At 43.8% G+C, this 24,907-nt stretch overlaps 4 protein-coding genes across 6 annotated transcripts; all 4 read right to left on the bottom strand.

Annotated features, from left to right (window-relative positions):
- Window positions 1–247: 247 nt before the first annotated feature.
- fosaa (v-fos FBJ murine osteosarcoma viral oncogene homolog Aa) lies at window positions 248–3,968 on the bottom strand. Its single transcript, XM_053434857.1, has 4 exons — window positions 3,055–3,968; window positions 2,127–2,354; window positions 1,681–1,788; window positions 248–1,575 (listed from the first exon to the last, which is right to left on the bottom strand). Exons 1-4 carry the CDS (start codon window positions 3,403–3,405, stop codon window positions 907–909), a joined length of 1,356 nt encoding a protein of 451 aa, XP_053290832.1. The 5' UTR covers window positions 3,406–3,968; the 3' UTR covers window positions 248–906.
- A 678-nt stretch (window positions 3,969–4,646) lies between these two features.
- Window positions 4,647–12,045, bottom strand: mlh3 (mutL homolog 3 (E. coli)). 2 transcript variants are annotated; one of them, XM_053434859.1, is made up of 12 exons: window positions 9,212–12,045; window positions 8,435–8,536; window positions 8,246–8,319; window positions 8,066–8,170; window positions 7,885–7,969; window positions 7,733–7,801; window positions 7,532–7,640; window positions 6,187–6,346; window positions 6,048–6,071; window positions 5,867–5,945; window positions 5,615–5,766; window positions 4,647–5,510 (listed from the first exon to the last, which is right to left on the bottom strand). In XM_053434859.1, exons 1-12 carry the CDS (start codon window positions 11,739–11,741, stop codon window positions 5,439–5,441), a joined length of 3,561 nt encoding a protein of 1,186 aa, XP_053290834.1. In that variant the 5' UTR covers window positions 11,742–12,045; the 3' UTR covers window positions 4,647–5,438. The 2 variants fall into 2 exon arrangements, with proteins under 2 accessions (XP_053290834.1, XP_053290835.1); XM_053434860.1 differs by lacking the exon at window positions 8,435–8,536.
- A 773-nt stretch (window positions 12,046–12,818) lies between these two features.
- On the bottom strand, window positions 12,819–14,309 carry acyp1 (acylphosphatase 1, erythrocyte (common) type). The gene is made up of 3 exons (XM_053434832.1): window positions 14,229–14,309; window positions 13,919–14,006; window positions 12,819–13,203 (listed from the first exon to the last, which is right to left on the bottom strand). The coding sequence occupies exons 2-3, from the start codon at window positions 13,997–13,999 to the stop codon at window positions 12,988–12,990; spliced, it is 297 nt and encodes a 98-aa protein (XP_053290807.1). The 5' UTR covers window positions 14,000–14,006; window positions 14,229–14,309; the 3' UTR covers window positions 12,819–12,987.
- A 1,039-nt stretch (window positions 14,310–15,348) lies between these two features.
- On the bottom strand, window positions 15,349–24,608 carry LOC128450976 (serine/threonine-protein kinase Nek9). 2 transcript variants are annotated; one of them, XM_053434739.1, is made up of 23 exons: window positions 24,169–24,608; window positions 22,913–23,090; window positions 22,453–22,508; window positions 22,298–22,368; window positions 22,111–22,216; window positions 21,307–21,438; window positions 21,101–21,211; window positions 20,931–20,995; window positions 20,770–20,820; window positions 20,487–20,679; window positions 20,253–20,397; window positions 19,958–20,158; window positions 19,755–19,801; window positions 19,485–19,646; window positions 19,016–19,124; window positions 18,763–18,924; window positions 18,519–18,686; window positions 18,384–18,443; window positions 18,077–18,264; window positions 17,817–17,975; window positions 17,593–17,697; window positions 17,456–17,509; window positions 15,349–17,361 (listed from the first exon to the last, which is right to left on the bottom strand). In XM_053434739.1, exons 1-23 carry the CDS (start codon window positions 24,352–24,354, stop codon window positions 17,182–17,184), a joined length of 2,889 nt encoding a protein of 962 aa, XP_053290714.1. In that variant the 5' UTR covers window positions 24,355–24,608; the 3' UTR covers window positions 15,349–17,181. The 2 variants fall into 2 exon arrangements, with proteins under 2 accessions (XP_053290714.1, XP_053290715.1); XM_053434740.1 differs by having other exon boundaries at window positions 18,390–18,443; window positions 24,169–24,607.
- Window positions 24,609–24,907: the final 299 nt, after the last annotated feature.

The following is a 24,907-nucleotide window of genomic DNA, read 5'->3' on the forward strand; positions in this document are numbered from 1 at the left end:
AAAACATAAAAATTTAACACAGCATCATTAACTTCTAACAGAAAAGGCAGATAGCTGCCAGTAAAAAGGCTTGTTGCTGATTGGTTGGACTCAGTGTCCATGTGCTTTATGATTGGTTGTTGTGTTTTGTGATTTGCACTCAAGGGCTTCCATACTCTGATTTAATGTTCTGGAACAGCAGATTAAGTTTGACATCCAATGTTAATATTTCCACATTGGATTTCTCAGAGACAAACACCAGCACCACTCTGACTGTAGATTTATTGTTCAGTATTCAGCAGCATAGATAAGCAATCAATGCTCATTTGAATCATCTTTTTTCATTTTAACAAATAAAACAAAAAAATCTGAAAGGTAAAAAAATAAACCATAAGTTACATCTTGATAAGATATACAGTTTATAGCACTGGATGTTTTCATGGAAAACTTTCGACATTGTAACGATGAGCTCAAACCACAGTTGATGACATTGAGGTATGCAGTATACTCAACATGGATGTATATGTAAATACAACATTTACAGCAATCAATACACGATTGACACCGAAACACAAAACCATACTGTAACATTTAATTCCACGGTACGTCTTAGGATCTATAGGAACAGATCAGATACACAGTATATGAGCTTTGAAAAGTATTTGGAATTTCTCTGCATGCGTTTTGTTAAAACCCGAAACCTTCCAGTCCCTCCTGTTCAAATACAAGCCATGCTGTTAGCTACATCACTGTATCGGCTAGGTGTCTGGAGAAGGTTTACATGTCTGCTTAGTCACACTGCACGAGACATTTCATGACTGTATCCCTCGAGGTGTTACAGCACACTGTGGCATACATGGTCCATATCATTTCAAAGAGAGCTACCTGCAAGACAGAGAAACCAGAGAGAGCGTGTGCCTCTGTACATTACAAGGCCAGGAGAGTTGGAGAGTTGAGGATGTCAACAGACTCGGCTTTGCCCCCTCCGCCTTTATGGCTGTCCAGCCCCTCTGGCACAGAGTCCAGCTCCGGATATGCAAACGTGAACACAGACAGGTAGCTGCTGCAGGTGGGGGTGGACGTCACCACGGGCGTGCTGAGGGGCTCCAGATCGCTCGACACCGACTTGTACAGGGTCTCCCAGTCGGAGACCCCGAGAGAGCTGCTGAGATCTATGTCTGGCACGGACCGAGCCGTCTCCATGGGCATCTTCTCCTCCAGGGTGGGCAGCATGGCGTCCAGCAGCCCCTCCTTAATGTCCAGCGAGGGCTCCAGATCGCAGATGTTGATTTCGGCGCTGGCACACAGCAAGATATTGGAGTTCCCAGAGATGGCTGTGCACGGGTCGCTGGGGATGTCCATGTCCTGGAGCGAAGGAGCCTCCTGGGTGCCGTCCTCTGGAAGTCTGTCCTCGTCCGGACTGGGCGGTAGCCCTAAGGACGCTGCGGGCTCCTGGAAAATAGCCTCCAGCTCTTCGGACATTTGACACGCGGGATTATGGGTTGCGAGGATGAATTCGAGGCGCTCCTTCTCTTTCAGCAGGTTGGCTATTTCCGTCTCCAGGGCCGCTCTCTCCTCCTCCAGCTGGTCTGTCTCCTTCAGATAGAGCGAGATCCAGAATCATCCACAGGGGGAATAAAACACACACACACAATTTGGGATGCAAATGACAGCTGAGTAAATGCATCACTGTTTACTTACAACTTGCAGCGTGTCCGTGAGTTCCCTCCGTCTGTTGCGACACTTCGCTGCAGCCATTTTATTCCTCTCCCTCCGTACCCTCTTTTTCTCCTCCTCCTCTGGAGAGAGCTGGGATGTGAAATAAATAATTCAGTTATTGCCTGGAAGAATCCAGCCATTGCACCTCCTAATCCACTACATCCGTTTTTTCACCCTCTGGAAGAAAAAAAAAATGGCAAAAGCATGTTTCGCTGCAATGCGTCTAAAAATAGACCATTGTTGCAGACTTGCTGTGACCTGAATATAAATGGACTAGTGAAGGAAGGCACACAGCCAGCGCGAGGAACCACGGCGGCATGCACAATAGCACTGTTGCACACAAGGAATTCAGACTGGCACGTGTACATTCACACTGTCGACCGCTCTGGCCAATAGCAGGTGTGTAGACATCGTCCGGGCTGACCTACCTGCTCGGCTTTCCCCTTCCTGGAAGCATTTTTCCCCTTGCTCCTGACCGCTTTGGCTGCTGTGCGGTGGGAGCTCTGCGGCTCCTTGGCTGGTTTGCTACCCGGAGACGGGGAGACAGATGTGATGATCGTAGGCTGGACCATCCACTGGAAATCTGGGGTAGAGGAAATTGCGGTGACTGTCGGCACAAACTGAGCGTCCTCAAAGCTCGCATCCCGGCCAACCTCCTGGAACAAGTGGAAACGAATAAAAAAAAAGAGGATAACAATATGTTTTTTTCATAATATTATTTTAATCATTATATTTCAATCCTATCAGTGTTTTTAAAAGAATATTTTTTTCACAGTGAAAGTCATACATGAAAGCCCACCAATCATGTGTTTAGAGTGTAAAAGCGGAGAGGAGCGTGCATGTGTTGTGTTTTTCTTTTAAATATACCAGACCAGAAATAGCTTCCTCCCAGATCAATAGGCTGTTTGACTTTCTCATTGTGTCTGACGTCAGCACTGACGCAGGGATGCTGTGGAGTCTCCTGAATGGATTTCTATTTTTCTCAATGAACCGCTGCATCAACGCGCTCGCATCTTCTTGGTCCCAGGACGTCGGAATCATAACAACACGAGCCACAGTGCAATTCGGTGACATTCACACCTGCGCTCGTGTGTAGTTCAAATACACATTAATATGTGTTGAGGGATGATCGGACGTTGAAAAAAAAAATAGATGAAGCGCAGCCAGTTGATTAAAATCTTATCAATCAGCCCCCCCCCCCCCCTTCCCCCTCCCCACCACCACAGATTAAAAAGCATGAGGATCTGCAGTCTCTCTGTGGGTCCCATTTGAAATAATAAACAGGTTGTTAGATGCGTGTGTAAAACGGGGCTGGGCTGAGTGCTGAATATATGTGATCAACGAATCCATTCATACCTTTGCACTGCTCTCTTCGGAGGAGGAGGCTGGGGAGCTCGCCTCCTCTGGCGGCATCTTCTGGCACAGCGTCCCGGCAGGAGGAGACTCTGTCCGGCGTGTGGCGGGCGACACTGCGTCCATGTCAGGCGTCAAGTTGATATGAAACATCACGCGGGAGGGAAGAGGAGAAAACAAATAATATATAGATATCAAAGCCCCGATCAAATCGGATATGACTGCGGCCTTCCGCGGGGAAGAGCGCGCGCGGGTCTTTTCTCCAGGTAGACACCTGGCAACTGGACGACTAGAATGAAAGCCCCTCCTTTTATGCTCCGCTAGAATTTTATGAATGAACCAAGACTGAACCATTCACGACGGAGGAGGGGGGAGCGGAGCTGACAGGTTTAGCCTAGATATTCGGGAATAACAGAAGCTTTACATTGAAATGCATTCCCCTCATTTTATTTACTAACATTTTTTTTAACATATGTGATCACGACTCTATTGTCGTACGAAAACCAAACGCCTCCCCCTCTTCCCCCCCCCCCACCTCACAAATATCGGCTTCTTGTGGGGTGAGAAACGTGAGTCTATTTATAAATGGATGTATGAAACCACTTCCTGCGTGAGAAGAAAGCTGTGATGTTCCGCCGCATTCATTTAATCAAGGGTAAACACAGGAGATTGTGGCACATGCCCACAATAGAAAAAAAAAACTTTTTACATCCTATAAAAGCTGATTTCATGGCAACCCATATTTCACGACCATTTCAAACATGCAGTAGCCTCTATCGATAATATCTCACACATGAAATCGTCCACAAAGAGCCGCTTCCACAGTGGATGCCCTTGGTTGTGCGGTGAAATGCAACAGACAGACATCAGCACTGTCTTTTCCTCAGATAAGGATCGAGGGCTGCTGGCAGACATAATGAAATGCTGCTGAATTGTTTACTTGGGGGGAGGAGGAGGAGGAGGAGGTGGTGGTGGTGGTGAAGACCAGGGGCTGGACATGTGGGGGCGAAAACATTCACGTGACGCGACCCGGAAATGTGGGAGGGAGGGGGGGAGGGGGGGGGGCAGTAGCATCCCCATCCTTCACTCCCATCACAACTTAAAGCACCACAGTGGAAAGACATTGCTTTCCTCCTGATCCCTGACGTTTTCTATCATGTTCAACAATAAAGTATTAACAATGAGACACTAGAGACACTAGGGAAGCTGCACCTGCCCGGAATGTTCTCACATTATCGCTCACATGTTAAGTGGTTTATTATCGCTGAAGAATGCGTATTTAATAATGTAATCCGTGACTGAATTTTAGACCATTTTAACTGTATGTGCCTTCCTTGTATTCCCCAAACATTGGAAATAGGCTCACACTGTACATATTCGATTTACATGAAAATATTAGTTTTTATTCCATTTATATTTTTCTAGATACATTTTTTTTTTCTTACATTTATAAGTTACTGGTGTGACATTTGCTTGCTGCTGTATAATTGCAAAATTCCCTGTTGTGGGACGTCTTGTCTTTAAGCTGTGATCCCATGCTGTGTCCTTCACCTTTGATGCATTAAAAAAATAAGAGAACCAATCAATGGCACATGTCCCAATCTCAGACAAAAAAACAACTTGCCAGATTTAATCCAGACTGGATGAAAACTTCAAGAATTATCACTGTGACAGACACACAAACCCACCGATTACAATACACCTGCCTGTTACTATAGAGCAGGTTTAAAAACGTGCTGGTCCCAGGTCAGTAGTGACTACCAGGTCAGTGAACAACAGTGGACAGATATTACCTGAAGCAACACATAGAAATCACCTGACTGAAGAGTTGCAGCAGTTTTCTCCTTCAGTCTGAAACTACAATGTTGACTGAGCTGCAGTGTAATAAAGGTTTTGACATATTTAACAATCGCAATGTCTTGAACAGGTTCTAATACACAGTTGCTGCTCTTCAGTGTCTTCACGTGGACGTTTTTTAACACAAATAATCTGATGACTGAAAAGATTTTCAGTCTCAAAAAAGCCACAACTCAATCATCAAGAGATAAAAGGTTCAGGAATATTAACGTGCTCACTACAATGTAACTTTTTCTGCTTTCCTGATGATGAATCACACACCATCAATGTTTATTTCAGTATTTCCTCTACTTTTCTTACATATCATGACAATATGTCATTTATATCTATTTAAATACTACACTCTCCTTAATTTCTTACAGTTGCTTTACAAGAACAAAAGGCTTCAACAGCAGAGCGCTCAGGGGAATTTGACTATTTTAGCCATTTAATAAGTTCATATTTTGAGTTTTCAAAATTCATTACACTGACAATAAATAACATATTTTATATAAAATACACACCAGCTACACAAGAAAATACACACCCTTTTATCTATTGCCATAAAGTTCCCATGCTTTATGCATTCTTCTCAGCTTTTGGAGATTTGGTTTCTTTAATTCCTGCAGAGACAAGAATGTTGAGTCACAACCTGATGTAAGTGCTGTAAAATACCTTTAAATCATACATTTAGTCCAAAGTCCAGTGTGCTACTCCATCATAGTACCTTCTGGTCTTTGTCCAAATGGAGGATGTCAACAAGTGGAATCATGGAGGGACGGCCATGGGCGCACTGGAAGGGCAGCTTGCAGGTAGATAAGGATGAAACCAAGCAGTGGCATTCAACGCTGCTCAGGCTGTGGTTGAATTTGATGGCACCTGTTTTAACGCACACATGTACATAAATCGCCAGTGTCAAGATTTGAAGCTGAGCACTGAAAAAAAAATACACTTTGTTGTGGAGAGAGTATAACTGTACCGTGGCATGCTATGGATGCAAGCACTTTCAGCACAGTGAGAGGCAGCGTTCCTCTCACTCTGCCAGCTGAGCGGAGCAACTGAAACAGTAAAAGAAACAATGAGTTTCACCAAGTATCGAACAGTGAGACTGTTTCTGCATCACAAAAGTTTAGGAGGTAGAGAGACACGTTCACGCTTACCTCAATCTGCTCTCGAAGATACTCCTGAAATGAGACAAAAAGATGAACATAAGGGAACAGAATTGTAAAACCATCACTTGGCTTGGCTAATTGTGCGATAGCGTAAATAATATGGATACTGAGGTTCCACACTTCTTACCTCGACTATAGGCTTAATTACAGATGGTCTCCGTCGTTTGAGCTCATTACTCTCCCTTTCCACGAAGCACAGGGGTACCTTCCCCACAAACACTTGTGTATCTGCTGCCTCTGAGAAAGTCACTTCCAAGCCCAGATTCTGGAAATGAGCCTGACAGGACCTGTAGGAGAAAGAGGTTGTTATAACCAATGTTTCTCACGTATGTGATAAGACATACACAGATTGGGAAAAGTATCGTAAGCGTTTCATAAAGAGGCTGCGTGCACTAAAGAGGGCTGCATTGTGTTTGACAGAAATCCTGTGCAAGGCAGCAGCATAAGAATCATCGCCATCCTGTCCAAATCAGCCAGAGACCTTGGAAGTGGATCCACAAACCGACTATCCGGAAGTGCAGTACAGGCTGTTCACCAACAGAGGAGTAATATTCAGATGGAATCAGAAAAACAGAGGCCAAGCAAAATAGAGCTCATAACAGGAACCTGTCTTCTTCAGTTTAATAGATTAAACTGAGGCTTTTTCCGCTGTATCCTGCAGGAAATCTGGTTTACACTATTAATACAGGCACCGGAGTAATGATACTACTGGCTGATGACGTGGGCTGAAGTGCCACGCAACAGCCCTGAGTTAGGACAGGGGTGAAACGAGCCTGCGTCACTGCACCCAGCCTTTTCTTCTCATCTTTACTGCTGCCATCCTTCACCTTATTGCCAAAATCTGCTGCCGGGTGTCTGGGCTGTTCCACGGAGCCGGCAGCCGGCTGTTAAAACCTCAACCAGTTTTCAGAGTCAGTAAATCCATCAAGCAACAACAACAGCATTACACAAAAGTAAGATAAACACCTGTGTATCCTCAACACCTTCACCAACAATTACATACAAAAGTTCATTAGAGTTACAAAAAAGTTACATTCTCTCCTTAAAACCAAATACTGACTCAAAGATGAACTAACCCTGACCCTTACTATTGGTTGTTTATCATTAACTGTTTACCGACAATAAGAATTTTGATTGATTTATACTATCAGTTGTCACACTTGACAAACTGAGCACCAGACTACCCCCGCAGCATGTGGACATGTAACTATCTGATTACTGAATTTGTATTTTTTATTGCATTGACACTCGTCCATTATAACGTTTTGATCTTGTTGGTTAATGGTTAATAATCGGTTAATGAGCGTCGGGTATCAGTTAAAAGAAACCTACTGCCCTACTTGTTTGACCTGTCCATAGATTTACTTTGACCTTTACCCTCTCAAAAGCTGTTGTATCAGCCCTTAAGGAAGACACTGGTTTTACAGGCACTGGTGGCTTTGCATTGAAAATGTTGAGTTGATAAAACACACCTCAGCAGCCGGAGCTCTCCTTCCGTCACATTTATCTCAAGAGGCGGCAAAATGTTTGACGAACGCAGACGTCTCTCCCCCGGGGCGTTTGGATCATCTTCATAGGAATCTGGAACAGCACATACGGTTGTGCACTAGCATCACGTTGACATACTTTTTAATCCAACATTTAATTCTCAATTATTGTCTGATTGTTTTTACCTGCAACAAGATTTTCGAGTCGAATTCTCTCATGTGCAGCATGTTGATCCACCAGCACCAGCAGGTTTTCTGTAATTTCAATGTAAAAAGGCACAAATATAAAACATTGGCAAAGCAAACCAATGACAAAACAGGGAAGATTGGGTCGGTACCTTTAGTTTCAGCTTGTGCTGCAGGTTCGTCCTCTCGTGTATTGATAAGACACGCAAGGAACTTCTTATCCACTTGATGAATAACCTGGAGGGTAATTGAATAGCAGTTACTACCATACATCAGTGAAGAGCAACAATACAACATCTTGAATGAATTATTAAAAACAAAAGAGAAACGTGCCTTCATTGATTGAATCATGGCCTTGGAAAAGCGATATGGAAACAGAATATTGTGAATCTTTACAGCCAGTCCATCCGCTTGTCCACTTGATATGTCCACGGCCACCTGTACACACAGTTCATTATGAATCACCAGAAACAACCAAGGTTCAGAGACACATTAAAAGTAATCATTGTTTACCGTGGGAGGTTGGACGAACACGGGATTACTCCACTTTGAGTACAACGAGGAAAGTGAATTCTCTCCAGCATCATCTGAGGGGGCAGACGAGAGCACATGCAAACACAAACAAGCTGCTATTCATCTTTTTATACATGAAGTGTGTGTTAAGGCCTTTACAATCTACAGTCTGATCTGTCTGAGAGGTACCTCTGCCATCGAGCCCTGAACTAATCACTCTCTCTGTCCTGGAATGAGACAGGAAGGGCAAAACCAGATCCACCTGAAATGGGTAACACCTGGACTCCATCCCTACGTGAACAGGAAGGTAAACATGACAGACTGAAGTTCATCTATTCAGTTTTTTAGAGTTTAAATCAATAAAAGTGAAGTGTTTTTCTTATAATGACCATTAATGGGAATCCCTGTAATTTTTCACCAGGTCCCCATGTTTATAAATGAATTGTAGTTACAAAACCCTTTGGAATTTTTCCACTAGATTGTAATTTTTCAACAATAAAAAGCTCAAATTGTTATTGTAGGTCTTTGCAAAGTGTCTGAAAACATCTAAGTCAGATGCTTCATCCACATCAGAAAACGATTCAGTTGTAAAAGTCTCTAAGGTGAAATTCAAACTGTTTTTTCCAACTCTCTCTGTCTCATTCGTTTCCCACCTCCGTCTTTCAACAACAACCCAAGTGCAAGACATGTGTAATGAGCAGGGACTCTTAGCAAAGACCCAGGATAACAATTTCAGCATTTTATTGGTAAAAATGCACTTTTATTACACATTACTTAGAATGTTGCAGTTGCACCATAAGATTATATTGTAGCCACTGCTGCCGTGTCGAGGCTGACGGCGCAGGCAATACTACTGGACCTATTCTAAAGGTTTTTCAAGTGCCATTCATTCACACCACATTTATAAAGAGAGGACCCAGGTTGACAAATTCCCCTTTAAGTCTATAATTCTGTCGACTAACGTACCTGTTTCAGAGATGACACTAACGGCCATATTGGTGACATCAGATGTGCAACGCACTTGAGGTTCTTCTTCTGGGTCCTCATATTTGCTAAGACCGGTCACTCTGTTGACGTAAACTGTCTTTCCCAGCGATGCATCGTAGTGATGGAGCCAGTCACCTGATGTTATATCCTCTTCCCGAGGGATTGTCTTACAAGCCGAGTCTGGTTCAGGACTCAGTGAAGTGTCACAGGGATTCTCGTTGTTATTGCTGTCTGGGACGTCATTACCACCACTGAGGCAGGTGGGGGAGGTAGTCCCAGAGATGTCCACTGACACTTTACAACCCACTGGCTCGTGTTGTTTCAAATGGCAGAGTTTAGCCGCCAAAGATTTTTTGCCTGTATTCTGAGCTGAGTGTGGTTTCAGCTTAGTGAAACCTGAGAGGGTGGGTAGGCTTTGGAAAGTGCTCTGCGTCTCATTTTTCTGTGTCTCTGCATCACCACCATCTTGCCGATTTTTCTGACAAACCCTCAAATTCTGGAGATTCAAAGTTGGGCTGTTTGTCTGAGGGAGGGTAAAATTGTTTTCAATACGAGTCTCCAGAGAGGATAATTTAGATTCTTTAGATTTACCAAATATTCTTCTAAACTTATCGAGAGATCCCGACTCATTCCATAAAGACAACCTTTGACAACATCCAATTCTGGGGATCTTTGAGAGAACGACGGGAGCCAAGTCCTTGCATCGTTTTAGAGAGAATCTGTCCTGGCCTGTAACCAGTGAAATCTTGCACTTGGATGTAGATGATGTCTCCTCTGCTTTCTGTGCTGGATTTTGCTGATGAAATACTGACTTGTTGATTTGGGACGGGTGCTGATCCTGCAGATTTCGATGAACGAATGGATCAGACAGGCTGATTCTTCTGTTACTAATTAAAGAAGGTCTGTGTCCCCCTGCTCCCTGACAGTCCAGTAACTGCTCAGTGCTGTTTGGACCAGGCTGAATATGTTGAGTGATGCTCTCTGGTAAAATCCCATTGCCGATTGAGGAAGCATCATTTAATTGTAGCTCTTTACTACTTCTCTTTGTAAATTGGGGGTTTTCACTCTCTGGTTTAGTTGAAACACATAAAATCTGGGCGCTACTGAATGTTTTTTCCTCTTCTTCAGTGATGTTATTATCAGATGCAGTATCATCACACTCGGGCTCATCGCTACAGTCTTTGTGTACACATCCTTCACGTTGTGCCGTTTCCAAATCATTTGCAGGTATCTTCTCAGACTTGTATTCGCTGCACTCAAGCAGAACAGACTCCTGGCAAACACTGTCCTCTCTGCGCGCACGGTGCACAGATTCAGATGCCAGCTTCATTCCAATACTGTGATCTAGTGTGGAAGCACCGTTACCCTCTCTGGATGTATTGTCCGTACAAAACAGTGCAGGAGATAAAGAGTCCAGGTCATCCTGAGAAAGCACCGCAACCAAGTTCTCCCTGCTCAGGAAAGCCTTCACTGCCTCCTCCATGCAGACCAGAATGCCATCCCAATCCTTCATCTCGATCAGCGTCTTCGCAGGCTCAAGACAAATGTCGTACTCGGAGTACGAGCACTTGATGTTGATGATGTAAACCCCATGCAGCTCTTGGCTCCGTTTGTGCTTGGGACTCCTGATGGCGGACTGCCCATCGGGACTGTCCTTTCTCTGATTCGTGCTGCTCAGTCTGCGCAGGAGAAAGTTCAGCAACTTGTGCATGCGTGTCTTCAACAGCAGTCGGCCATTCACGTACAGGAACTGCAGGCTGTTGTTGTAGTGGCCCTCTTTGCCGACGTGACCGCTCACTTCAAACTGCCCGTGCGTGTGGCGGATTTCTCCCAGTTTCTGTGCTCGCTCGATGCCGTGTATCTGAGCAAACCTGTGGTGAGTGTCCCTGGCTTTGCTGAGCTGCACCACCATGGCTCCGGTGCAGTCATTCCTCAGGGTGACAGACACGGAGGGGTGTATTAGAGAAATGGCCTCCACTCTGTGTCTGATCCTCTCTGCCTCCAGCACAGCGTCCACCCTCTTCCTCCGCACCGGCATGCCGTGGAAGAAGTTACTGATGACCACAGTGGTGCCCGCAGAGGGTCGAGCAGCATCCGCCTCGAACACACCCAGACCCTTGCCGCTCTTGAACACCTTCACGTGGGTTTTCACTGACGACCTGGTGCGGGACGTGATCTCAACAAGTGTGGATAACGAAAATATACTCGCCAGCGCTTCTCCTCTGAACCCGTAGCTCCTGAGATCATCCAGGTCTTCCAGGGAGCTGCATTTACTCGTGTAGTATCGGTTTCCCACACGCTCCATGTCCTCGGCGCTCATGCCCGCACCGTTGTCGAGGACCTGCACTTTGAGGGACTCCATGTCCAGCCGGACCCCCACACAGGTGGCCCCGGCATCGATGCTGTTCAGGACCAGCTCCTCCACGCACTGCTGGAGGGAGGGGATGGAGACACCGGAGCGAAGCGCCTCCTGAACCTCCCCGGGCAAACACCTAATCATAGCGTCCATTAGACCCAGTCATATCGGTGCGTTGAGCCTCTTGCCTCAACCGACACGCTGAAAAGTAGTGAAACGATACGTTAACAGCACCAAACTTCCAGGTACATTAGCCGTTAGCCCAACGTTAGCTAGCTCCTATTGCTCCGACGTTTTTAAAAACTTGACCTGTTTATAAAAACATAAATAAAACCAAGAACACAGAGTTAAAGCTAAAACCAGAGAGTGACAGCAACCTCAGCTGTTGTTTACAGTCAACGTAAACCATGAAGAGAGGAGCGCAGCCAACAGTCAAGGCTCAACAGCGCCATCTTCTGTTGAGGAGGACCCACCGCGGCTTCTTTTTCCGGATGTCAATGGAAAAATGGATTTATAATATCTATATACTGCCACCTAGTGTCCGAAAACTGTCATCTAATGTGTTTATAAACGGAAAGTCCACTACGTTATAAACTCCAGTGCATTATCATTGTATTTGTTCAGTAAAGTAAAAATCTCACCTGATTCCTGGATTGTTGTTTTTCCATCCAGAATTCACTTGTTTTGTATTTTCTCTGTAATAGCAACTCTTTCATTCCTACAAATAATAAGTCAGCATATCCCCTTTCATCACTATTAAATGTGCCCATTAAATCTACTGTTTTTGGTCCTTACATCATCGAGTAACATTAAAGATGACTCTGAGTCAGCATAACACAGGAATACAAAACTTAAGCAAATTCAATTAACAAATTCTGATTAGTATTAGTCAACACAAATTGAAGATCCAGGGATCCTACATCTTTGTCAGCCTTTCTCCAAATTCCTCAGCAGAGATCGGTCCTTGCCAAATGAGGGCAGCACCTTCCTAGTGAGCGTAAGACTCATACTCCAGGCTGGTAAAGACGGCAGATGTCTTACTCCGCAGGATATTTGCAAACATATTTACAGTCTCTGCTGTTTTCAAATGATGTGGTCACCTCCATTAGCTACTCCCTCTTGTTCCTCTTAATGCTCTTTTCTCTGTCCCACACAACAAGTTTTCCGTGCTGTCCTCCTCAAAAATCCCCTCATTGCTCTCACTTCAATAAAGATCCAAACAATGTGAAATTTGCTGAAATAATTTTTCCATTTATTACATTGTAGATGTTTAGAAGACTGTACATATACACTTATTTTCAACTAATTATTACGAGTTGCATCCCTGCCAGTAAAAAGACTAAATAAATAACACATCTGCTTTAAGGTTAAAACTACAGTCACAAACAAATGGGTTGTTTTATTTTACTATGCTAAAAGATGAGTGTTCTAGGCTGTGAACTGTCTTTTCGTTCTTGAACTCCGCCTTGCTTATGCGGGACTTGGGGCTCCCAGTGGATTTCAACCACTCTTGCATTTCTTTCACCTTGCTGCGTGGCCCTTGTAGCTGCCCCTGAACTGTTCCTGAGCCTGTGTTTTGGACCCATCCAACCAGGCCAAGCTTCTTCCCCTCTGCCTGGAAAATGAAACAGAGTGATGATGGATAATGAGCCTGGAATAGGATACGTGTGATTCCAAAGGAGTCAAATTGTATTGCCTTATAGCACAACTGTCAGGCTCAGAATTGATTTCAACATTTTATTGCTAGTTTTTAAATCTATTTGGTTTCTTCGCCCCTCTCATATCACTGACCTTCTTATCCCTTAGATACCTGCTTGTGATCTCAGATCTGCAGATCTCATGTCTTGGTTCCCAGGGGAAAGCGTGAAACTGAAGGCTACCTCGTTGTCTTTTAAATCTTGCTTAAACACTTTTTATAATATGGCTTTTACCTAGATTTCTTATGTCTTTGTGTATCTCATTTTTGTCAACTTGCTTTTGCAAAGTGTTATATAAATAAAGTTTTAATATGATTTATTGTTGCTGTTGTGTTCGTTATTACTTCATCAGATTTTATAATTAACACAATAAACATTTGTTATTTACCATTCAAATATAATCTGGTATTTTAGAAGGCATGTGATTAATCATTAAAGTTATAGTAAAATTCATTCAGTGTATTTTTAAACAATTAAAAGAGCATGTTAATGATGCACTCACAGGCACTGACAGACAGTGAGGGCCTATTGAAATTGTGAGACTTATTATTATGATTATTCAGGCAAATGAATTGGCTTTTTGAGGGCTTTAACGTGCTCAAATTCGCATCTCCTGCGCAGAAGTTGACTTACTTGAGTGTATTTCCGGAAAAATACACCCTGAACTCTGCCAAAAACTTCATAATCCACCGAGACGAGGTCTTCGTTGGACATGGTGGAGCTAAAGGAGGAGAAACAAGACTGTAAGTGAGTGCAGGCAGAATCCAGTGTGCAGAATCCAGAATGCAGAATGCAGCGTGCAGGTGCTCCACTACAGCTACAAGCTAAGCTAACACCTCGGATTTGCATTCAAACGACGTGCAGCCTAGCTAAGGAGCCAGTTTAGCTTCATATTCAGACTGTGATGATTTTAAACAGCTCTTTCAGTCTCTAACAGAATCACCTGGAGGTCGCTGGGAGGCTGTGACGTGAACACACAGCTCAGTCGGTTTTTTAAAACATCCGGGACTCTGCTTCAGGAAGTGACGTCTCACGCACCAATCAGAGAACACCTTGGTTTCTAGGCAACGGGTGTAAACTTTGAAGGAAGAGAATCACAGCTCTGGAATTTATAAGTTCATTTAAAATGAGTAATACATTTGATATTAGCTTATTTTATCTTTTATTCTTCCTCCTGACAGTAACTCATTTAAAGTTAGCTTGCAAATCCTCTGTTTTGTTTAAGTGTTGTTTTATGGAAGTTTCTAATTATCAGTGTTGTGCATGAACAAACGCAAAAGAACGCGCTCATTGAACACGTTCACTTTTATGAGAACGATGAACTGAACGCAACTCAATGACAAATAATGAATTTGAACGGTGAACACGTTCATATTGTAGCGTCCTCGCGTAGAGACGACAGGAAACTTCTCTCTTTATGTGTAACTTTATTAAAGTCCAGCGAACACGACACAATTCTTGTTCGTAACTCCGACTCTCCTCTCGTCCACCACTGTATTCTTCACTCCTTTTCCTCATTCACCCTTGATACGCCAACTCATCAGCCAATGAGAGCCTGGCATCCCACAAAACCCTACAGACATTGGCCTAGACTGTCACGTGCCCCACCCCTACCTGTTCACTGACCCTCGGGACATTTCAATACTTTCTCCTCAGAAGAGACGCTGTCTATCGAATGCTTTCACCATGTCGTTGCTCAGTGCCCGTAAAATGTCCGCGATTTAGCCTAACCGAAATCAACTAACTAGACTTCACTAGTTCACTTCTACTTTACTACTATTTAGAGAAGATTCCAGATTCAGAGCCGTATAGTGACTTATTACATAAGTCCACAGCACCTTACAATCAGCTAATTAGTAGCGTCAGGGAGTGAGTAGGAATTGTGAATGAACAGGAAGAAGACAAAGTTTAATTGAACTGACCCTTAACAGAGTTTCCACAGAGCTTCCTCACTTTAAGGCCTTTCATTTGATTTCTAAATCTGTTCATATCCGCCATCAGAGATATTTACAGTGTAATGTAGATTACATTGTAAGAAAATATTGACCATATACACAAAAAAAGACCGCTGATAAGTTTTATTTATTGCTCTAACACAAAGCAGGAAGCAACAATAGGAGTGAGCGGAGGAGTGTTTGCTTATACAACTGTTGCATCTCCACAATATAAACCAAATAAAAGGTAAACCACATAATACATGCTGTCACATTGTATTAGAAAAAAAAAAATCACATAAGGACCAACATTGTCATACTTCTGCTCTAACTTTGGTTTCAATGGCTTGTAAGGCACACTCTGTATTTAACATAGCATTTTACTGCCAGTGTTATACCACTGACATCAGCTTGTAAGCCTCATTATGATGAAAAGGGTTTTATACACATAATTGCACACAATGATCAAAACCAACACATCTCTAGCAAATAAAAGCAAAAACATGTGCTTCCACTTTGTTTTTTTTCAACCCTACACATTTCAGAAAGTACCAAAGACAGATTACATGGTTAAAAAAGTACAATTAAAAAAAACAACAACAAGAAAAGAGCTGCAAGGTCAGCTGTATAGTAAAAGCTTTAAAAACCATGTTGTCCACATTCCAAGTGTTCAAGTGTTCATGTATGACGAAGATAAACCTACACGTGCTGCACCTTTGAGAATTCAAGAGTCACAGACGGCAATAAGGAGTAACCTACTTGTAAAAAAATGAATCAGTAGTTTTGTGTTTCACACAAATGCTCTTTTATAAGACAATAAAACGTGCAAAATTCTAAAATGATATATTTGCATGAGATAAAAGCAATAGCTTACATGTCGGATAATTAGGACAGTTTTAGAGGCTCTATGTTGTTTTTTATGACGGGGCATTAGGGCCATATTGAAGAAAAATAACATTCTGAGATTACGAGTTTAAAGTCTTTGAGAAGAAAATTAAAAAAAAATTCTTAACATTCGACCATTACCAAACTTCTCCCTTCACAATAAAGGCAATTTTGTCCTCTTTATTAAGAATCGACTCAGACTCAGTTACTTGCACATTAGTCTTGATACTTATGATAATGTGGTGCTGATGAGCCAAAACATTTATCTATTTGTAAGACTTCTTCCCCGTTTTTTTATCAATAAATTACAACTTTATTCCTGTAAAATTACCATGTTATTCTCATATTACAACTTTATTCTTGTATATTATGACTTTGTTCTCGTAATCTCAGATTTGTTCCCCCCCTTTAAGTGAATCTAATACTTTCTCATGGTTTTTGGCGATTTCAAATGATGTTAAAAGTGATATTTAAGAAAGCTGTATTTTCACATTAGAAGACCGTGCCAACATGAGTGTGGACAACATACTGGCTGCCAAGCTGAACAGCTGAAAGAGAAGAGGACATCTTAACCTTTGATGTATGAGCAAATTATTTACTATTTGCATGAGCTAGTTTTGCCCGTTATGCGATAAATACGAATATCTAAGGCGCAAAAGGACTGAAGCCTTGGTGCTGACATCACTACAAATCAACACTAACACCACCGATACATTTACCTTCACATTGCAGAGTAACACTTTGATCAGTATATCTCTCCAGTGTGTCAAGGTCCAACGATTCATGTTGAGTCCAGCCAACATTTCAGTGTGTGAAGAAACTGAGCTAGATCACTGCACCCATGTGAACACAAGTGGGCACGTATTATACAGTATTACAGTAAAATGTAACCATGCAACTGTAAGCATTCTGCCAAACATGTATACTGTAATGTAACCCTTGTGAGTGGGCACGAGGATGCATCTTGTGCTGCACCTCTGACCGAGCCTGCACTTTGCAACCAACCAGCTGGTTTACTCAGTATGTGCTGTGAGTTGTGACACTTCTCCCATAATATAGAAACCTGCAAGTGGAGGTTCACACACTGGCCCCTGCAGATCTGCTCCCGTGGTTTGTGAATCCGCCTGCCCTTCCTCCTACATCCCCAGGCACACGATCAGAGTGAGGGTTTCCATTATTGGACCGTCCAGCTTCCCGGAGAACTGAAGAATGAATTGCCGCCCAGAGCCTCTCATTCTCCTTCTGCTGGTCTTTGACCTAAAGATGACAAGAAAACATGGTGCTGATACTTATGCACATGGATTAAAGTGGTTTTTAAAGTGGGAGGGAAGCTTTGAGAAAACAGTCTCACCTGCTTCTCCAGCATCTGGATCCTCATCTCTTGACAAGCGACTGTCTCATTCAGCTGCAAAATAAAGCGTTTGGTTCAACACCGTGTAGATGTGTTGTTCCTATTAGTTTACGATTTGCACTGTGTAGGTCTGATACCTGTGTGACTTCCCTACTGGCACTGCAGCATACGATCGATTCTCCTTTCGTGCAGACACGAGTCTCCTCCATTCCATTGATGTTATCACAGCTCATTCGCTTAGTCTGTGCACACAAAACACAGAAGGGGACGTCAAGCGTCAACAGGAACAGGCATATTGAGATATTTTTTACTTTGTAACAATTAAGTTTTACTTTGTAACCATTAGCTATGTTGGCATTACCGAGAGTTCTTTCTTGCAGCTGACAGCTGCTGCTGCAGCCTTCAGCTCTTTCAGCTCCTCATAAGGTAGAGTGACGCTTTCTGAGACAGAAGAGAGCTGGTCAGGAGTGGACAGCTCAGATCCTTCCGGCAGCGGGATGAACTCTGCATCCTCAAGCTCCTGTTGGACGAGAACCTTGCTGAATTAAAGAACTGAGTCTCCACTTTGATGTTTCCATCCTATGATTCAATCAAAATTTTATTACTTTCATGAAAACAAACCTTTCTGAGCCAGAATGGACAGGAGCTGTCCCCAGTCTGATTTGCACTTGACGTCATTGGGCTCTCAAAGAGGGGCCGCTCTGTATTTGCCTCCCGGGTTCCCCCAAGGCCCCTGTCGCGACACTCAGTCTCTGCGCCAGGCTCTATGTCCAGATCAACTGTGGAGGTAGACGCCTCCTGAGCCAGCCCTTTATACATACATGTGCGCACACACACATACAATGATAATGAGCAGGCAATGCAACTAGTTCTTCTGACAAAGACAATGAATTAATAAACAGATGGTGAAAAAAAAAAAAGTATTTACAACTACCAACTGATAGCCCACTGCTGTTGGAGCGAATAGTCTTGGAGTTCAGCACTTTCTCTGCAAAGAGGAAAATCCATTTATTAGACAGCTGGCTGCTTACTCCAGTAAACTGTGCAGGTTTTGATTACTAACCCATTATGATAATGGTGTGCCAGCCACAACAAGAGAGGTCCGGTACATGATGGAGGGAACCAAAGATGGGCCTTGGCATGGCAGGACACACCTCTGAACCGAATCCCTTATCAGCAGGCATCCCAAGTCGCCCGTTTCCCGCGTTTCCCCAGGCAAAGATATGATTGTCTGAAAAAAAAAAAAAAAAAACTTTCACACGTATGTCGTTACCATAGATGCACTGCAGCGGGGCATGTGTTCTTACCCTCAGTGGCTGTAATGGTGAATCCCTCTCCACAGGACACTTTAGTCACTGTCTTCCCTCCAAAGGGCCCAACAAGGACTTGGACCCCCTGATGCTTCTTAAAGTCCTTCACACCCAGCTGTCCATACTTGTTGCAACCGAAGGTCATCAGACGACCACGTTCTGTGAAGCCAAAAATTATACGGAATAATGTTTCTGTGAAACTGTGGCCATTTTGGTGATCAATAGAAATAAGGGCCATTTCTGACAGTACCATCAATCGCAGCAGTATGGGTCTTCCCTGGAGAAATGACCTGGATGGTGAATCGAGACAGCTGCTTTACCAAGGTCAGTGTGGTGATGTACGGGGTGCCCTGGTAACCCTGGTGTGGGGTAAGGAGAATGAACATATCTGAACAATCAGCACATCTGCATCATTCATCACACAAAGTCTTCAAATTAATAGAGTCCTTAGCATAGTAGGCAATTTGTAGGAGTTAGATAAGTGCGTTTAAAAGTGCTTTTTCTCTCATACGCACACAAATAACTCTGTCTCTAACACACCTGCTGCTTTTGATAGTCATTTATAGAATGTCTGTTGATGCTTTTAGATTTGAAACCAAATAGAATCAAAAAGGAATAGCACTTGCTGCGCTCTCCCTCCTCGTCCCCCATTTGTTGACCATCCCCCCCCCTAGTAAACATTTACAAATCGCCTACTGCCTTTAAGAATTGCCCAGTACCTCCCCGGGGTGGTTTTTCAGACCGGAGATTCCCTGGTTCAGACCCAGCTTGTTGAATTCATTGTTTCCACATGCCAGGACTTTGCCAGTTTCTGTCAAATAGAAGGTTCCATCGCTGCCACATGACACTGAAGAGATGACGGCACCTTTCGGGATCTCCACCTGGGAAAACCAGAAAACAGACAGTACTTTTAAATAAATAGCTACAAGTAAGAATATTTGATCAGGTTTTGTATCTAACTTCCTGTAGGGATAAAAGTCTTCACTTACTTGCATAGGAGAAGCGAAATCATCCTCGCATTCCAGACCCAGTCGCCCTGCAGCAGGAAAATATTAATTTTGACAAGGATCACTTGGCATGACCTTAAAGGCCCACTGTCTCCACCTGCTGGCTGCAGTTATAACAGCAAAAACAACCTTGCAGAGGCTTAACACCAGCTCAAAACAACAGTGCATACAGAAATCCTACGTACCGTACTCTCCACAGCCCCATGAGTAGACTTCCCCGCTCTGAGTCAGCACCACCACATGGTTGTCCCCACACGAAACCTGACGGACAGGCCGCTCCTCAAAAAACTCCAAAAGCACCGGCTCCAGAACCTCAACTCCCATCTCGCCCTCCACTCCAATGCAGCCATAATAGTCTGACCCAAACATGTACAATTGGTCCTCATCTGTAAAAACAGCAGCGAATGGTCCATTAGAGACATTTGTTTTTTTTCTTACCCCCTCAAGTTCCTGTATTCACTGGAAGCTTTGTCCACTCACCGGTGACACAGGCGGTGAAGTCAGCCCCACACGCCACCTGTCGGATGGCATTCCCCTGGAGCTTCTCCACCCTCTTTGGCTGTCGATATGAGGACTGGTCTCCATGCCCCAGTTGGCCCACCATCTTGCCTCCGCCTTGCACATTCTGAACAGAATTGATAAAGTTTCTTGTTGCGGAGCACGAGAACAACCAGATCCATTGAATCTGTCCCAGAGTGATGTGTGAATACTCACAGCCCAGGTGTACAAGTCCTTTTCCACTGTCACAACTGCAAAGTGACTCTCTCCTGCACACACATGCTGGGCACTGCTGCCTCCTTTAAATGTGTCCATTTTCTGGGGGGTGAACTTCCCTCCGCCCCAGAAGTACACCTCCCTTGAACGTGTGGTCACCACGGCAACAGGGGTTTCGGTCACTGTACTTAGCCTACAGTGCGACCAGGGGAAAAAATCGGATATGTACTACACACTCCGGGATTTCATGGTAAACAATTTTAGACAAGTTTTAACAACTTACTTTGGTTTCTTCATCGCTGAATTCAGCAGGGCTACTCGCTCTTCCAGCTCCCTGACAGAAAAAGCGGTGGTCAGGAGTGTTCTGGCTGTACATTCATTGCATCCAACAGAATCAAAAAATGTTTTGTTATTAAGACAATTCTATTCTTTCATCCAACTTACTTTCGGCAGCAAGAGATGAACGGCTGGTCCAGAATCTGCTCAGAGGTAGGCCTCCCTGCAGGATCCTGCGAGACGAGAAGAACACAGGGACTTAACTCGATATTCCTCACAGAAGCCACCTTGTTACAGACTATTAGAGACAACACCCTCCGATGATTCCCCTCACTCACTTGATCGAGGCACTCGTACACCATCTTGATCAATGCAGACGAATAAACATCCGAGTTCACGTCCATCGTCCAGTTGCCCTGGACTATTTTCACACAGAGGTTCAGAGGGTTCTGCATGGACACAAACAGTCTTAATTCATTCCGAGGTAATAAATGAAATTTCTCAGATTAATGCCAGAAATCAAATCGGTTTCAAGCAAACTTACCGTTGCATCAAAGGTTCTTGTAAGGGTTAAGACTTCAAAAATTACGCAACCCATCGCCCAGATGTCTGATTTGAAGTTGTACTTTGATCCCTGGCACAATTCAGGAGACATGTAATATGGAGTTCCCACACACTGGAATTACAGAGGGAGAAAAAGTACAAAGGGGACGATTAGTATCTCGACCTGATGCAGGAGCCATGTCATAAAACTGTACAATGATGAGTACTTGATCAACTCTACCAGGTGATGACAGAGTATTAACTGTACACTCACTCTTAGACACATAAGATAATAATTATAAACTCACTGTGATGAATTTAAGAACAGTTATGACTCTATGACTGTTTCTCTGGATTTATGTTTATGACAATATAACAGAATAACATGGCTACACCTAAAATAAAAAGAGCATGCAAACTTAACCACTAAATCTAGACCAATTTATTGATTTGCAGAGAGAATCCGCCAATGAGCCTTTCAATGAAATGTTGGGACTGGCGTTTCCAATATGAAAACTTAAAAAGTTAATTCATGTTTCGGTTACATTTCTTTGTCATGAGGATTTGATAACTGCGTCTTAGGAATCATATAACATACTTAGATCATATAACATGTATATATATATATCGGTATCAGAATTTTGGGCATCTGCCCCTAAAAATCCATGTCGGTGGAGATCTAATTACCAATATCACGATAGAACCAATGGAATGCAGAGGGTATTAAGAACCACTGCTTAAGATTAAATATTAACTACATCAAAGCCTCATGGATAACATGTTGGTGGGCAAAATCCCAACTTACAGTCTCTGCCATTGAAAACTCTGAGTCGAGCTTCTTTGCGAGCCCATAGTCGCCGAGCTTGATGAGGTCAGTCTTTGTCAGGAAAATGTTCAGAGTTTTGATGTCTCTGTAAGAAAAACAGAACAGCTCCATTACCCCGAAATAATCCTTGTTAGAAAGAAAATAGAAAGTCATGTGACTATCTCACCTGTGTAATACCCCAGCTTTGTGAATGTGGCAAACGGCTGAGGCAATTTGGTACAGGTACCATATGACCACCTGAGGAAACACGTTGAAAAGATGTAAAAGGATGCAATCATCTGCTTTGTGTGAAATAAACAGCCTGCAATGTAACACTCGTACCTCTTCAGAGAAAAGTTTCCCCTTCTGCTGGTTGATTTTATCATACAGATTTCCTCCTGTGATGACAAGGACATTAGGCATTCTGTCACAGCTGAGCAGCATTCAAACCAAATCTGACGAGTAGACACCGTGTTTTTACTTCCGCCGAAAAGCTTGTGTTTTCTGTCCATTGATTTGTTTTAGAGCATGGGCCAAGAAAGAACCCACAAAATGTTGGCATAGATTTGGACAAAGGGGGTGGGCCCAGGATTTCTTTTAACTTATTTTAACGTTACAAGATAGGGCTTCTTTCACATTTTCACTAATGTCCGACAAAAAAAATTTAATATTTAGGGGACTAATATCAATGAGTGTGTGCAGATACTTATAAAAATCTGGATCTAGCAGATATAAATGCGGTTTCATTAGTGTTGGGCCTTGGCGGTGGTGAGCGAGCCACCGAGTTCCCTTCTACACTTACCATTGCAGTACTCCAACTCAATGAGCAGAGTGTTTTTATCCAGGAAGTGATTGAAATAGGCGATGATGTTGTTGTGCTCCAGGATGGAGAGGATGCTGATTTCATTCATGACATCTCTGCTCTCCTTCTCCGAGAGCGACTTCAGTTCCACCTCCTTCCATACCACCAGAGAGTTGTCCTAGGCAAGCCAGAGGGAACATCTCATTGACTAAAACTAGAGCACACCAGTAGGTCTCTCTGCTGTTACTTCTACCTGGACAGAAATGTTGATATCTGGTTAGTTCACAATACGTTTGCTGGAGGACGGGGGTCAAATGAAAATATCTGCAAACCCCTGAGCAGGCGAGAAGGCAGGGGAGAGTCATTTATCTTCTTCACACTCAAGAATTTCTCACAGGGGTATGAAAACAGCAGAGCAGGGAGCAGCTCAGGTTGCCAGACACATTGGTGTGCCTTCAATCACCATAAAACATTTTGCCCAATTGAATAGACATTTCTTGTTTATGATTGATTGATTCGTATTATTGTGTTACAAGATTTAGACGAAAGAAAGAAACCAGACCTCTCTTTCAAATAAACTACTCACTATTACATACCAATTTGTTAAGATATGTTCTAATCTTTGTTTGAAGTATAAAAAGTAAAATATATTCAATGATGTGTGGCTTTTCTTTGCCACCTATGCAGGGGCAGATCCATCGGCAGGGGCCAGAGGGCACTGGCCCCTGAAGGGCCCCATTACTGTCAGAAGAACCAAAAAAAAGCAAATATCTCCTGGGGAAAAGCAGCGACACACACGTAGAAGACACCGACGAATACGTCAAGAGAGTCTGAGGTGATAAGAGCCGATGGTGGTGTCAGGGTGCTGTAAACGTGATCATAGGATCTCCTCAGTGGAGTTAATACGTCACTTCCTGCCTCTGTCCCATTGACTGTATATCGCTGCTCCACATCTCTACTGAACGTGTCTGTGCAGAGAACCTCCTGCTGTATCGTGCATGTGTGAAAGGCAAACTCTCTGGAGCCAATGCTCCGGGTTTTACCCAGGGGTCGTCTCAAAACAACTTTTTTGTGTACGTTTTGGCCCCCTTAAAGACCCCCTGGTCTAGAAAAACCCTGGTTCCGCCACTGGCCCTGTGGCTTCACTCTCAACAACAAAGTTTCCATGGAGGACAGTGAGAGGAACAAGGCTGAATGTACCCCCCACTTTCTTCTAAACACAGCAGACTGCGCTTGGGGCTTTAACCCACACGTACCTCGGTCCTACGGTACAGAGTGGCCTCTCCAAACGCCCCTCTCCCGAGGATCCGGATGGGGATGTAGTGCAGCTTCTCCTCCTCGCCATTAAACTGGCTGGACGCGGATCGCTCGCTGACCACGGACCCGCCGCCCAGGTCCGAGTTCAGCGAGTCAAAGTGTCTCTCGTACTCCGCAAGTGACATTTCTGTGATGGAAATAGCCCGCAGGAACAGGCCTTAGCGACGGCTCCGTGAGAAAGAGGCGCTGCACAACCGCACACAGCCGGCGGACATGTTCCCTGCGTCACCGGGAGGAAGGGGAGCCGTCACAACACGAGCTCAGACAGACGCGTCACGGCCACTTTCGAGTGTAACGCGAGGAAAACACGACATGCGTCCCACTACTGAACTTACACTGGTGTCAAGAGTCACACCGCTGTCATTACAACGTAACTTAACTGTGAGGGGGTTTCAGAATAAAGAGCCTGAACTTTGACGTTCTGTGGTGTATTTTGCGCTGAAATCCAGTGGAGTGGATTTCCGGTGACGCGTGGCTTCCTGTCAGCTTGACAGAAAGTAGCGCATCGCCTTCCGTACGCAGTGAAATCCTGAATTTGAATAAACACGTCGTTCCACTGGCCGAGGGGAAAGTTTGTCTGTGGAACGAACACACAACTTCACGGCTGTTCACACGTGTTTTTGGACTCGATCGTGAAACAACAACACACCGACAAACAAGCCGCCATCCTGTCGATCA

The sequence above is a fragment of the Pleuronectes platessa genome, chromosome 11 (assembly GCF_947347685.1).
Source record: "Pleuronectes platessa chromosome 11, fPlePla1.1, whole genome shotgun sequence".
In the NCBI taxonomy this organism is placed as follows: domain Eukaryota; kingdom Metazoa; phylum Chordata; class Actinopteri; order Pleuronectiformes; family Pleuronectidae; genus Pleuronectes; species Pleuronectes platessa.

Bases quoted from the DNA above. Each gene is read 5' to 3' on its own strand.
- fosaa (XM_053434857.1), bottom strand. From the start codon at position 3,405: ATGGTTCAGTCTTGGTTCATTCATAAAATTCTAGCGGAGCATAAAAGG. The intron at 2,355-3,054 runs GTATGAATGGAT...CACTTGTTCCAG, and splicing joins CCGAAGAGAGCAGTGCAAAG to GAGGTTGGCCGGGATGCGAG. The intron at 1,789-2,126 runs GTAGGTCAGCCC...TTCACATCCCAG, and splicing joins GGAAGGGGAAAGCCGAGCAG to CTCTCTCCAGAGGAGGAGGA.
- mlh3 (XM_053434859.1), bottom strand. From the start codon at position 11,741: ATGGACGCTATGATTAGGTGTTTGCCCGGGGAGGTTCAGGAGGCGCTT. The intron at 7,802-7,884 runs GTACCGACCCAA...TTGAAATTACAG, and splicing joins AGCACAAGCTGAAACTAAAG to AAAACCTGCTGGTGCTGGTG. The intron at 5,946-6,047 runs GTAAGCGTGAAC...TTACTGTTTCAG, and splicing joins ATCTTCGAGAGCAGATTGAG to TTGCTCCGCTCAGCTGGCAG.
- acyp1 (XM_053434832.1), bottom strand. From the start codon at position 13,999: ATGTCCAACGAAGACCTCGTCTCGGTGGATTATGAAGTTTTTGGCAGA. The intron at 13,204-13,918 runs GTAAGTCAACTT...TTCATTTTCCAG, and splicing joins TTTTCCGGAAATACACTCAA to GCAGAGGGGAAGAAGCTTGG.
- LOC128450976 (XM_053434739.1), bottom strand. From the start codon at position 24,354: ATGTCACTTGCGGAGTACGAGAGACACTTTGACTCGCTGAACTCGGAC. The intron at 22,369-22,452 runs GTACGAGTGTTA...GTGTTTCCTCAG, and splicing joins GGAAACTTTTCTCTGAAGAG to GTGGTCATATGGTACCTGTA. The intron at 20,996-21,100 runs GTGAGTGAGGGG...CTCGTCTCGCAG, and splicing joins TGTACGAGTGCCTCGATCAA to GATCCTGCAGGGAGGCCTAC.